The 13,719-nt window shown below is 40.1% G+C and overlaps 1 protein-coding gene and 1 long non-coding RNA gene across 3 annotated transcripts in view; one reads left to right on the top strand and one right to left on the bottom strand.

The window, feature by feature from the left end:
- The window catches only part of Dthd1 (death domain containing 1), a 68,238-nt gene that overhangs the window by 28,815 nt on the left and 25,704 nt on the right, over positions 1-13,719 (top strand). The window contains exon 8 of the mRNA XM_051164911.1: positions 5,136-5,374. Within this exon, the coding sequence (XP_051020868.1) occupies positions 5,136-5,374 (239 nt within the window). The remainder of the gene's footprint in view (positions 1-5,135; positions 5,375-13,719) is intronic.
- The window catches only part of LOC127205671 (uncharacterized), a 362,893-nt gene continuing 357,202 nt past the window's right edge, over positions 8,029-13,719 (bottom strand). For both annotated transcript variants that reach the window (XR_007832679.1, XR_007832680.1), the window contains exon 3: positions 8,029-8,053. This is a non-coding gene — a long non-coding RNA (uncharacterized LOC127205671). The remainder of the gene's footprint in view (positions 8,054-13,719) is intronic.

Genomic DNA, 13,719 nt, shown 5'->3' on the forward strand with positions numbered 1-13,719 from the left:
TTCACCAATTACTTCTTATTTCTAATTCCTTCCTTAAGTAAAGGTGTACTTATATTGGTGAGATGTGAGGGAAAGTTAAAGGGTGGATTTATGGGGATTTCTGAATCAGGAACTTGCTCTGCACTTGACTTGATGTAATACTTTCTATATATTTATAAATAATTATGCATATCATTGAATTTCATGATACCTACTATGTCTCATTTAGAAAATGGCTCCAAGACTTTATGTGGTCTCTGTAGTTCACACACACCCACACACATTAGTCAAGGAAGACATGCTTATCATTCCAGAACATCTCATTCCAGTGAAGAGTGTCTCCTGAGACACACACACACACACACACACACACACACACACACACACACACGAGGTTTAAAGTCAGTCCTGGCACGTACAGAAATAAGTGAGCCCCATTATTAGCCAACATCTTCCAATCTAAGGTGTTTCTTCCACTCTTAGTTGCAATGTCTCAGTCCCTGGAGAATGGGAGGGAGAAAGGGTGGGATGGATGCCTTCCTACTTAAGTTCTGAAGCAGAAACCATAGTGCCCAAGTAAGGATCACTCTCTAAAGAGAGACATTCAGAACCCAGAAGTACTCCACCCAAACTAATAATACAAATGATTTTCCTGTAATACCAAAGTGGCAGCTATGTTTATCTCTTGTCCTAAACAAGACTGAGCTGCTGTCCTCACTGGCAGTGGACCTGTTGTCCTGACTGGAGCCCCGGGACATATGCTAAATTAAGACAGCCTAAGGATTGGCAGCATGTCTTCTATGCTTTCTGTGAAGGAAAGAGATGATCTCATCTTCACTTAGGGAAACCGAGGCAGGCAAGTTGCCAATGTTCTTTCTATCGACCTGCTCCAGGAAACCCTTGTTCATATCAAGATCCTCACTGTGCTTTTGTAGATCTAAGAGGAATGACTCTCCACAAAGTGGTACCCATCACTCTAGCAGGACCTGCGCATCTTGTGTGGGGATAAGTCCAGGCATTGTGTGTCTACTGTACCCTCATCTTACTCCCCACCCTTAATGTGTCCTACGTCATCTTCTTAATGGTCATGTTCAAGGATGTGTCCCTTGTTCTTTCTCATCATGGCAGTCTTTATTTCTTCCCTTATTTTATTTTCACAGATGTTCACCTTTTCTTTTGTGACTCTTGCCGTAGATACAACTTACTATTTACTCATTTAGTGCCAGTTTCTCTATCAAGACTTGCACTGGAAGGGGGGATTTTGTTGCTTCCCTTGTCTTGATGTGGGTGCCATGCAATGCCCATTACCTCGGATAGTACAGGACATATAGAAGGAGCTCTGTGAGTGTACTTGTAATTGTTATGATTGAATGAATTAATAAGTTATTAAATTTAGACCACTGTCCTTTAAAATCCCCAAATCCTCTGACCTACAGATATACCACACAGATGACTCTTCTGAGAAAGGCTCCTAAGTCATAAACACTGTTCCTACTTCTGAGATGAAATCAAAGGGATGTTTGCTCATCTTGATCTTTATCATTTGTCTGTCATTCTTCAGGCAGAGCTAGATCGTGCTTTCCTTCTCTGTTGGAGACGTCCATATAGCACCTACACATTTTCCTGTACGACCCTGAGGAGCCCATTCAGTGCAAACAAAAATACAAAAAGTACTAGCAATTTCCTTGAGAAGGTTTTATGTAAAGACACCCTAGCCACACTCCTAATGTATAGAAATGCTCTGTCCGAGCCTGGGTGCCTTAAAGACGTTCTCAATGTCTTAAATCGTTTAGCCCTGGGAAGTGAAGTGATTCTGCTGTATCCATGGGTAGCATATTAAGTTAATCATCCTTTTATTTCCTTAGTAAAATTTACCTACTATTATGCACATTGTCATCTTGAGAGGAGACTAAGTAAATGAGTGAATATATTGCTGGCTGAAGACAGGGTAGAGTCACAGTTTTAAATGATTACAGAAAAGCTATTAACTAGGTGACATTGATATAATTCCCTCCCCATCTCAGGAAGTATATCCCAGGCAGAGACAGTACAAGTACATGTGAATTGTGTGCCTGAGGATCATCAAAGCAAAGGGAGCAGGATCTCAAGACAGGAGGAGAGGTAGTGGAAGATGAAGACTGATCAGTCCCAGGTCACTCCAAAGACTGGGCCTGAGATTTCATTTGAGGTGGGTGGTCCCCACAGGACTAACATGACTCAAGATAGATTACAACTCTGTTGGGAATAAACTGAAAGGTGTGGGTTGAGGTGAAGAGACCAGGTAATGAGCCACTTCTGTAACTAAGGCCTTGGCAGACCTTCTAGGTAGAAGTTGTAGATATCGGGTTAGAATCATAGAGATACTCAGATACTCAGGATATTTTAGTTCCTTGCATGGCTAGCACTTTTGCTTCCTCATCTGGTGTTTCTAGTGAAAGCACTCACTCATGTATGTGTACTTCCTATGACATAACTAAAAGACATTCAACCCTCATTTCTGAGAAATACATGTTACTGTAAGAAACCACCAGTTACTCACAAAATATAAATAACTTTTTTTGACATGGCAAGTATGGTGGTCTCAATTCTCTGCTAAGGATTATGTGTCTTATATGCTGAGACTGCGGGAAAACTCTCCAAAGGTCACTTAGCCAATGCTGTCCTTCACAGAGTTCAGAATAAGTCATTTTTACTTCTCCTTTATATGTGTCAGAGAAAGGAAAAAAATACTGTTACTTCTTTTACCTTTTGGTTCCTTGTTATTAAAGAATGATGACCCTCAAGATATAGTGATTACAACAATCAAGTCCAACTTTAAAAAATAACATAGCAAGCTGTTTATAAGCTCTGTTACTGATAAATCCTCAATTATTTAATCCCTACTTTATTTATAGATATCACTTTAGTATTTCATTACAGATGTTACTAATTTTTAAAAGGAATTGACTGGCAGTGATAGGTTTATAAGTTCTAAATCTGAATTTAGCCAATGTAGGCTCACCTCCAAAGCCGTGTGTGCTACTTGTTTCTCAGCATTTTTGAGTAGCTGTGACTCTTGCAGGGGAAGTAATGCCTTTGTAGGGACAAAAAGCAAGTTTCTTTAGTGATGATCTACTGGGATCAAAGTAGTACCATTTCTTCTAATAGTTCTTGGTGTGAGAAACAGAGACTTAACTAAGCATTATTCAAGGGATCTGAAAACTATAACTCATAATTTGGATTACAATTCAATCAATTAAAATAATTTATCATTAAAGAATAGTAGCATGGATCCTTTTTAAGGACTCTGCCCCTGCACCCATCCTTAAGTCATTCTTTGAGAAATCCACTTCGCTCAAATATCCAGATTACCAACTACACAAAAGGGTATACTTCTGGTTTTTTTTTTTTTTTTCTTTCATAGCTGAGAACTGATCTATTCCTGATTTTAACTGTAGTTTCGAAATTTGCTAAAATGCCTTTTAGCAGCCACAGCAGGGAAACAGTAATATTTTCTGCATTTCTTAAACTAAATTTTTCCCTCCAGGCAAAACAGAAGGCATTCATTCTGTGAGAGATAGCTAAGGGTTCCTTTCACTAAAGGGTTAATTCTTCTGTTCAGTGTGGAGATGCATTACAGCAACCGAGTCCTGCTTCTTGCTCTTCACGTGTTATCACGTGGTCATTTATTCAGCGTTTAGTGTGTGCGAGGTCTGTGAGCAATTCTTTCGTTCACATTGCATCAGGTCATTGTTAAGGGTAATCTTGGAAGACAACTGCTATTTCCTGCGTTAGAGATGAAGAAGTTAAGAGCCTCAAAGTCCCCCAGGGAGTGAGAGAACCGGACAAATGTTATCATGTAGACAAACGGTGGAGGCTGGACTTGACTCTCAATACTTACAGCCCAGATGTACAACTTGGCTGCTCCATCAGAGCTCCCTAAAGGTATACTACAGTGATGCAGGCATGCACTGTACTAGGGAGCAGCAATATCTCTTCTATTGTTGCAATATGAGTGTCTAAAACTTGCAGAGATGAAAATTTCTGTTCATAAAAGTTTTCTTGTTTTCAATGAGGAGACTTATCTATGTTTTTGTTTTACTTGCATCCATCACATGTTCCTAATAGTTTCAACAAATCCAGTAACTGCTCCACCTTAGGAGCTCCACAACAGTACTGTCTTTCTGTAATGGTGGGAATTTTTTTTTTTTCTGTGCTCTTTACTAAGGAAGCCATTATCCAGGAACTGGTAGCACTTGGCATTAACCCTGGAACTTAGGAGGCAGAAACAGGCAGATCTTTGTATGTTTGAGACCAGGCTGGTTTACAGGGTAAGTCCCAGGACAGCCAGAGTTACACAGAGAAACTCTGTCTCAAACAAACAAACAAACAGCAGAAACCAAAAACAAATAAACAGCAAAAACTAGGAATGCCATGAGACTTATGTAGTAACCATTGAGCATGGTAAGATAGGTAGAGTGACTGAGAAGCTGAATTACTAAAACACATTTTAAACATACATTTATATATATATATGTGTGTGTGTGTGTGTGTGTATGCATACATATATGTGCCAGTCAGTCAGTTTATGTGGCGATCAGAGGACAACTTACAGGGGTATGTTCTCTCCTTCGGCCACATGGGATCTGAGGATTGAAGTCAAATATGACAAGCGCCTTTATACTTTTGGCCATCTAGCAGGCCCAGAAGTTGACTCCTAATGGTCTTTAATTTAATTTTAACTTTTACTTAAACAGTCACACACCATGGGAGAATGCAATGCTAAATATCCAGTATGAGGTCATGGCGGTGGACAGTGGCACCTGAAGGCCACAGAGGAAGGGGAGAGAGCAAGAGAGCATTCTTGAAGTGAAAGTAATTTTCTAGATACTGGAAAATGTGACTATTTCCAAAAGTTTCTTGCTGGAAAATCATGGAGAGGAAAAAGAAAGGCAAAAATCATTAGATATAAAAGCTTTTCGAGAATAGGTGGCCACGTTACAGATGAGAGGTCCTCATAATTTTAAAAACCTACTGTTGCTGTTAGGCTACATGTTGCAAGGGGGACCAGCAGGCAAGATGCTTTACCTATGTTTGATAAACAAAAGGTCATTGGGAGACTACACATATAAGGCGAACTGATTGTCCAAGTGGTAATTCATGCATCTCCTTTTTAGTTGATGGGAAGGAGTATGGGAGAGACTACAAACTCATTTTTCACCTGCAAAGAAAACCAAGGCTAGAACTACACATCAAAGAAGTGGATGAGTTTGGGAGCTATAGCTCTCCTCATTATAAAGGCACCATCGTGGTCTGTAAAGTACCCAGAGAGAAGATTGTCCCCAACATGGATCCATCACTTCATGAAAATCTTTCCCAGTTGCCAGTTTGCAAATTACCATTGAAATTGCCGAAGGTAAGTTACTGCTCTTTCCATTGGACAACTTTTGTTGCTTCTTTGTAATTCCCTATTACAATGAGCTGTGCAATTAAATGGATGTTGAAGGTTAAAAAAAAAAAACATAATAATCAATTTGATAAAGAAGCGATAGGTAGAAACAATTCTAGAGGGATGGTGCACACAACAGGGTTTCTGCTGTTGTTGATGTTAGTTTTCCTAACTGGAGCAGTGTAAGTTGATTGGTTCCTCCCAGCATGTTGCTAATAACTATGGAAACAGAGCCATTCATCTTCTGAGCCATCACCTGAGTAACAGAGGCATCATTTGTGAAAACACTGAGCGCATTTCAGACTTTCCTTAAAGGACAGATCAAGCCCTGAACACAGCAATAACATCAGAATAACTTCACTAAGACTAATCTGTTTCAACATGTTTATTTTACAAGTTATTCATATCTAATAATCTGACTCAAGTCAGAAAATCAGATTAAATTACTCTCCAGGAAAGTCAAACATATAAAAGCCTTTTATCGTTGTGTAAGTCATTTCTTTCCATGAATGAGTTGAACTAACCTATACTCTTAATGGGAAATAATGCTAAGAAACCATGTTATTACATCTTGCAGAAGACATTTCTTAGTTTTAAAAAAAGCTAAGTTACATTATATGTTCTTACCTTCAGTGATTTGAATCACAGCAACATGTTTTCCATACACAGATTTTGTGCATGTTTAAATGTCCTGTAGCTCAGACTATAAACTCACTGTGTAGCTTAAGATAACCATGAACTCCAACTCTACTGGCTTAAAATCCCAATTGCTAGTATTATAGGGGTGAACTATGGCAGCCAGCCTTTCTACTAAAAAATATCAGTTGCATTGCTAAAAGAGATGTTGCCTGCTGTGTACTATCATAAATACTGAACTACAGAAATAAAATTTAGTCAGGGACTGTGTTGTTCAGAATGGTGGCTACTTCCCACACTGGGCTAGCCATAAACAGAGGAGACAATCTGTAGTCACTAAAGAGATACTAATGAATCATAAATTGATTATAGTAATGAAATGGCTCATTTGTAATATTTTGGTTAGATCAGGTTAAATAATGTTATACAAATTAGTTTTATTTATCTTTAAATAAGTGATATATTACAATATGTATCTCAAATTCTATTTTTGTGGAATAGTACTTTCCCGAATGAATAAAACATAATGGAATATGTAAAACATGTATATAAAACCACATTATAAAATAGAACTGATTAGATAATGGTATATTTAGTGCATTGTCCAGAGGTTGAAAATAGCATCTCAGAAAGTTGAAAACAGTGAACTGTTTGTAGTGATTACATCATTTTTTTATAAAAACTGTTTTCATTCCTGGGAATTTAAACACTAGACATGAAGAAAAAAACTGGCTTACAGCAAGAAAATGGAATGCATTTGATTGGGACGACAGAAATATCTCAGCAGAAGCTCACATTTCAATGAAAGACATTACCATAATTTTGAAAATATGAACATTCTTTTAAGTGCTTTTACATGCGTTGTATGATTAAGTCCTCACAGAATCTCAGGATGCAATGCCATTGTTCCTGTGTTCCCAGTGGTGGAGACAGAGCAGGTTCAGTCATGTTGTCCAGGGCCCTAGAGCTAAGTGCAGAGGAAGGATTCTGTTCCTCTGTGCTATTGCCTCCTAAGCAGAGAAAACTTCTATTGTCAGCCCAGAAACAGGATAAAGTTGTAGCCATATGGATTCTGCCTATGAGTCGTAGGACAAGTCAAGAGTATAGACAAACTATTAGAAAGAACTAGAACCAGCATGCCACGGATGCCAGCCAAATGAAAGCAGGCTCAGTGCAGAGGAGCAAACTCTAAGCCTTGAGAGCGTCTTCCTCGCTGGTTTGAAGGAGGCACTGGCTTTCTGAGCAGGGAAGCACATGCTATTGGACAACTGATGGTAGAACCTGTGATATGTTCAGAACAGTATAGTCATCAAAGTAAATAGCCACTCCCACATGTGCACCTGCAGCTTTGTCTGCATATTTATTTATAATTTCTCTCCACACACTTTTTTCCTCCGATCACTTTAAAAATATTTTCGTACATATCATATAAATATATATTCAAATATTATATATAATATATGTATATACACATAAATGCCTAGTGTGAATATACCTATATACACATACCCCACACACTGTGTGTGCATGTGTGGTATATGTACATATTTGTGGAGGTCTGAGGACAACTTGAAAAAGTTGGTTTTTTCCTTTACCCACTAAACAGCTCTCTAGCTCTTATCTTGATGCTAAAGGACACAACAATTTTATATATTGTCTGGGACGTAACTGAGTGGAATAGGATGTGCTTAGCATATGCGAAGGTTCTGGGTTGAATCACCATCAGCAGTAACCAAGAAACACATGTATTTATCAGGTAGAGTTTTTACACATGTAGGTAACGGGTAATGATCAACTTGTGACAGTTAGCATAGCCATCCCCTCAAACACTGATTAGTTCAGAGTGCCTAGAAAGGAAGAATTTGAACTGAACGCTCCTCTGTAGTTGGTTCTTTTATAAAATTTTTATTTTATTAATTTATTCATATTACATCTCAATGGTTATCCCCTCCCTTGTATCCTCCCATTCCTCCCTCCCTCCCATTTTCCCCTTACTCCCCTCCCCTATGACTGTGACTGAGGGGGACGTCCTCCCCCTGTATATGCTCATAGGGTATCAAGTCTCTTCTTGGTAGCCTGCTATCCTTCCTCTGAGTGCCTCAGTAGAAGAATGGATAAAGAAACTGTGGTACATTTACACTATTGGAATACTACTCAGCTATTAAAAACAAGGAATTCCCGAAATTTGTGGACAAATGGATTGAACTAGAAATGATCATAATGAGTGAGTTAACCCAGAAGCAGAAAGAGTTAAAAGGTATATACTCACTTATATCTGCATACTAGCCCAAGGGGCATGTCCCATGAAAGTCTTCACTAACCAGGAAACTGGGACAGAGGGGAGGACATCCTTCCAGGACTCTAGATGAGAGAAGCATGGGAGAATGGCAAAGTTGAAGGATCCAGAGGATCCTAGAAACCTGTAGTTGGTTCTTTGACCTTCTCGTCCTTACTCGCATGCTATTTGCTGTACTTACCTCCCATCTACAAGTCATCTTTTCACCTGCAACTCTCTTTAGGTTGATGTGGCTGGCTTTAGACCAGGTCTGCCCTGGCCAGGTCCTGTCTTAAATGATGAGAACAGATCCTGACTCAGACTAGGTACTAAATATGTGTGACTACAGGTGAGGGGCGCTTTATGTCCAGCCCTCATTAGCTGTCCTGTGGATCACAACTATGCACTGAGTTGAACACTGGGACTTACTCAGGTGAGTACTTTAGTCTGGCAAGCCCTTGCCTGTCTGACTGAGGAGCTGATCTGAATGAGCATAAAAGGGTTTGTAGCAGAGAACACACACCAGGCTGCTCTCTAGGCTGCTTAATTGATCACATTTCCTCCAGAAAGCGATGTTGCTATTCTGCAGCTATGGCGCAATCATGAGGCAAAGCAGAACGCAGTAGGCCTTTCTATGAGGTGTCAAACTACTTCTGTGGTGTCAGACGGTAGAAAGGGAGGTTTTACATACGAAAAAAGGGAACTTGAATTCAAAACATACGGCATAAATTCAACTTTCAGTTATCTATGTTTCCTCTGTGGCCTGTATGAAACAATTAGGTGAATTAGCCAAGCCAGCTAGCTTAGGGATTTATACAGATTCCCTCGGTCAAAGTTTATGAAATCGCCAGAACACAGCGTGACCTGTTTTTCTGCTTTTGCCCCGAGGCACACTTCTCGCCCATTTGCCTGCTCCTGTTGGCCACCTCTTGTCTGTCTGCTTCAGTGGGACCTCTCTGCGGACACTATCCTGACTTCACTGTCTATTCCAAGCTCAGTGCTCCTGACAAGAACAGCCACAGATTGGGCACTTAGTCTGTTGTTACAGTGACCATATTCTGTTACAATGCCTTGCTTACTGTTTCTCAACAGACAATTTTAAATACTTTTCAACCTTGTTTTTTTATGACCTTCTCTGGGAATATTTTAGACATTTTATTGAGTGAGTTCCTCAGAAATTCTAATATGGATACATTGTGTATCTGATTATGTACTTTATACACACATGTGTGTGTTTTAAATAGGTGAAAAGTAAATTCTTTGTGTGAAATTCTATGTTATACATATATACCATTTATTATTTTTATTTTCATACTCCCTATTATCCTGTGATACCCCTTCTTTTCCTCCAGTCTCCTTCTTCTTTCCACTTAGTCCCCTAGTGACTACGCCATTAGAGAAAGTGATGACATATGTTCCTCTAGCAGCTAGTAACAGTCATTAGCTCTTTAGGAAGGGACTGGGCCTCATGGCTGTCCCCTGTGTCCAGGGTGGAAAGCTGGAGGGCAGGATCTCATACAGTTATCCATGGCCACCACTCACGCCTGTGACTGCCACGTCAGATCTGGATTGCAGGATTTCATGGCCCTCTTTCCTTTCCTGTTTCTTCATTTTTTAACCTCTCCTCTATAGTGGTTTCTGAGCCTTCAGACACATAAGTGTGGGCATGTGTGTGTGTGTGTGGCAGGGAGCATATGCCTTGTTTAAGAGCAAATTCTCATCTGTCACCTGTCACTCTCAGCATTTTGAGCAGATATGGATCTCTGCATTAATTGCCACCCTGTTCAAAAAGACACATCTTTGCTGCATGCTGAAAGCAGAACTAGTTATGGGTATAAGTATAATTATCTACTAGGAAGCAAGAAAAGCACAGTGGGAGGGAAGCACTAAAGAGGGAGAATAATAAATATAAAATAAATAATAGCAAAGCATGCACAGTTTCAGCATGGAAAAAAACTTAAATGGGAATGGGGAAATGGTGGAGTTGGACGGGCTACCAAGAACTAAAAATACATGTAAAAGCATTTAAATGCCTATTAGTTCATACATTTAAATATTAAGTTTTAAAACGTTTGGAATGGAAGTACCTTTTCTATATGGGTGGCTAATTCTGCTCCAAGAAGCCATAGGCTTTTAAGCAAAACTCATGTCACATGCAAAACACCTCTGAGACTCAGAAAGGTCTCAGTCTCACAGGCTCCAAAACAATTCAGCTTATTGTCATTGCTCTTGGTTGTCCACCAGAACAAGATGACAAAACCCTGTCAGGAAGACACCACATACTTTGGTTATATAAAACAGAGATCAAGATGGAACTGAGCTGGGAATTCTCTCTCTCTCTCTCTCTCTCTCTCTCTCTCTCTCTCTCTCTCTCTCTCTCTCTCTCTCTCTCTCCCCGTGTGTGTGTGTGTGTGTGTGTGTGTGTGTGTGTGTGTGTGTGTGTGTGTCTGACTGTCTGTCTTCTGTCTGTCTGTCTCTCTCTCTCTCTCTACCTCTCTGGTCTGTCTACCTCTGTCTTTGTCTCTGTGACTCTCTCTGTCTGCCTCTGTCTGTCTGTCCATCTTCTCTCCCTCTCTCCCTCTCCCCCTACCCTCTCTGCTAGGTAGCATTCATAGTGATGAAACTCCTGGGAAAGTAAACCCATCAATGGCCTTACTCAGACATCCACCACATTTGCTGCAGTATAGATGTGCCAGGAAAGATGCCTACTGGTTCAATAGTGCCACTACCCCTATTATTTTGGAGACAATTGATCAAATGCTATGTGATTTCATGTAAAGCCCGCTCCATAGGAAGGAATAAAAATGTGGTTCTATAAAGTTGATCAAAAGTGTGTGGCTAAGTGTTCTCCTAAACGAACATAAACATGTTGTGAAATTGTCTTCCAAATATTTCTCAGTCTCCTTCCCTCCCACCCTCAATCTCTCTTTCCCACCTTCTTCCCTCTCTCCCTCCCTCCTTCCTCCCATCCCTTCCTCTCTCCCTTCTGCCCTCTGTTCCTTCCTTCCTTCCATCTTTCCTTCTTACCCCCTTACCCTCTCCTCTGCCCAATCTTTCCTTCTTTTTTATCTCCCTGCCTCTCCTCTTTTGTTCTCATTCAGGAGAAAATATCTCTCCTTGAGGGATTTGTTTGTCTAGTTGGGAAGACATGATTGACAATACAGACTTACAAGTTTTTCTGATCAATTTTGCTATGCAGTGTCTGATACATACACAAGTTCAGAGAGTGTTTATGGAAGACTAGATCAGTGAGATCATTTCTACAAGTCTTCAAATTGTCCAACCTTGAAACTTATCATCTCGAAAGTACATCATCATGTTAAAGATAGAATGTCTTAAATATCTTCTGCCTTTTGTGGACTAATTGACTATCGATATGCCATCTGTACTTCCCTCTCTTCCCAGATGGGCTTGTATAGGGCTTTCCAGATTCATACTCTTGGCCACAACTTTTTCATGAAGCCTTTGAAAATATGTTCCTCAGAGCTGAGAAAAAAATCTGTGGCCAAGGAAGCTCTTCTCTTCTTTTATAACCACAGTACACCTAAATGGGAATTGAAACAATGACCTTTGTCTTGTGAGAACAGACTTCTTCCACAAAGTTTTGAATAAAACAAAAACCCTCCAACTCAGCTAAGCAGCATTAAGATGTGTCACTTTCCAGTAAATAGAAGGACCCATAGAAGGCAAATAGTAAATACTTTTAACTGGATAAATGCTATGGCTTAATTTCCATAAGTAGAAAGAGCTATACTATTGAATGCCACTTTGAGAAAATTTGAACAACTTCTCCTTTTACATGAACCTAGTTTAAAATATACTAACATTTAACCTCCACTACAAGCAAGTCCACCCTTGTACACTGGGAAGGTCTAGAGAGCTAGACAATTGTTACAGGGTAAATACAGTCTGCCTACGTATAGTTTATACTCATGAGTTCAAGACTTCAAGAATATTTAAAGAATAAACATCTCAAAGACATAGTGTGTCATCAAAAAGTCACTGTGTGCGTATACAGTCACATATAATTGCACAGAAGCAGTGAAAAGGTATAATGTACTGCAAGGCTCCTCAAAAAGTGAAGATCATTTGTAACTTTTACTTGTTTTACTTCCTGCTTGTGGCACTGCCTGATACCCTTCAACCTTTGCATTTTGTTCATTCATATAGTAACTCTTTAAAAAACTGTGTTTTGTAAGTCTAGGGCCCAACATACAATAGTTCTCCTGTATTGATGGTATAATATTTACTTGTCTTGTCATTGTCACCAAATACCTTCTAAGAAGCAAGTTAAGGAAAAGGACTTGTTCTGGTTCACAGTTAGAGGCCACTATTCATCATGATGGGAAGGCTTGGGCTTGGTGACAAAATGGGTCACTGGTACAGTGCTGGGCTGTTCTCACATTGGTGTGTTTCAGGAACCAGAGAAAAATAAATTCTGGAGTTCAGCTTCCCTTCTCCTTTTACTCTTTAAATCAGTCTGGAGCCGCTGCTGCTTGGGATTCTGCAGCCCACATTCAGAGTGAGTCTTCCCTCTCAGTGTCACTTCAACGTACATAGACACCCTTGCAGGCACCAGAGGTGTTTCCTAGGCAACTGCAATCCATCTAAGTTAACCATGAAGAATACAAATCTAAACCTTCTCCTTGCCTCTCTGTGGTCCATATTTCATTTAGAGCAGCAGCTCTTAATGGGTGGGTCACGGCATCTTTGGAGGTTGAACAACCCTTTCACAGGGGTTACATACCCTACAGATCATGTATTTACATTACAATTCATAACAGTATCAAAATTATAGCTATGGAATAGCAATGAAAATAATTCCATGTTTGGGAGTCACCACAATATGAGGAGCCATATTGACGGGTCATGGCATTAAGGAGGTTGAGCACCACTGCTTGAGAGGGCAGAGGCAATTTATTTATTTATTTATTTTCTTTTTTTTTTTTAATTTTTAAAAAATTTTTCTTGTTACATCTCAATGGTCATCCCCTCCCTTGTATCTTCCCATTCTTCCCTCCCTCCCATTTTTCTCTTACTCCCCTCCCCTATGACTGTTCCTGAGGGGTACCTCCTCCCCCTGTATATGCTCATAGGGTATAAATCTCTTCTTGGTAACCTGCTGTCTTTCCTCTGAGTGCCACCAGGTCTCCCCCTCCAGGGGACATGGTCAAATATGAGGCACCAGACTTCGTGTGAAAGTCAGACCCCACTCTCCACTCAACTGTGGAGAATGTTCTGACCATTGGCTAGATCTGGGAAGGGGGTTGAAGTTTACGGCCTGTATTGTCCTTGGCTGGTGCAATAGTTTGAGCGGGACCCCTGGGCCCAAATCTGCCTATCATAATGTTCTACTTGTAGGTTTCTAGGACCCTCTGGATCCTTCTACTTTGCTATTCTC

Source organism: Acomys russatus, chromosome 22 (genome assembly GCF_903995435.1).
Source record: "Acomys russatus chromosome 22, mAcoRus1.1, whole genome shotgun sequence".
NCBI lineage: Eukaryota > Metazoa > Chordata > Mammalia > Rodentia > Muridae > Acomys > Acomys russatus.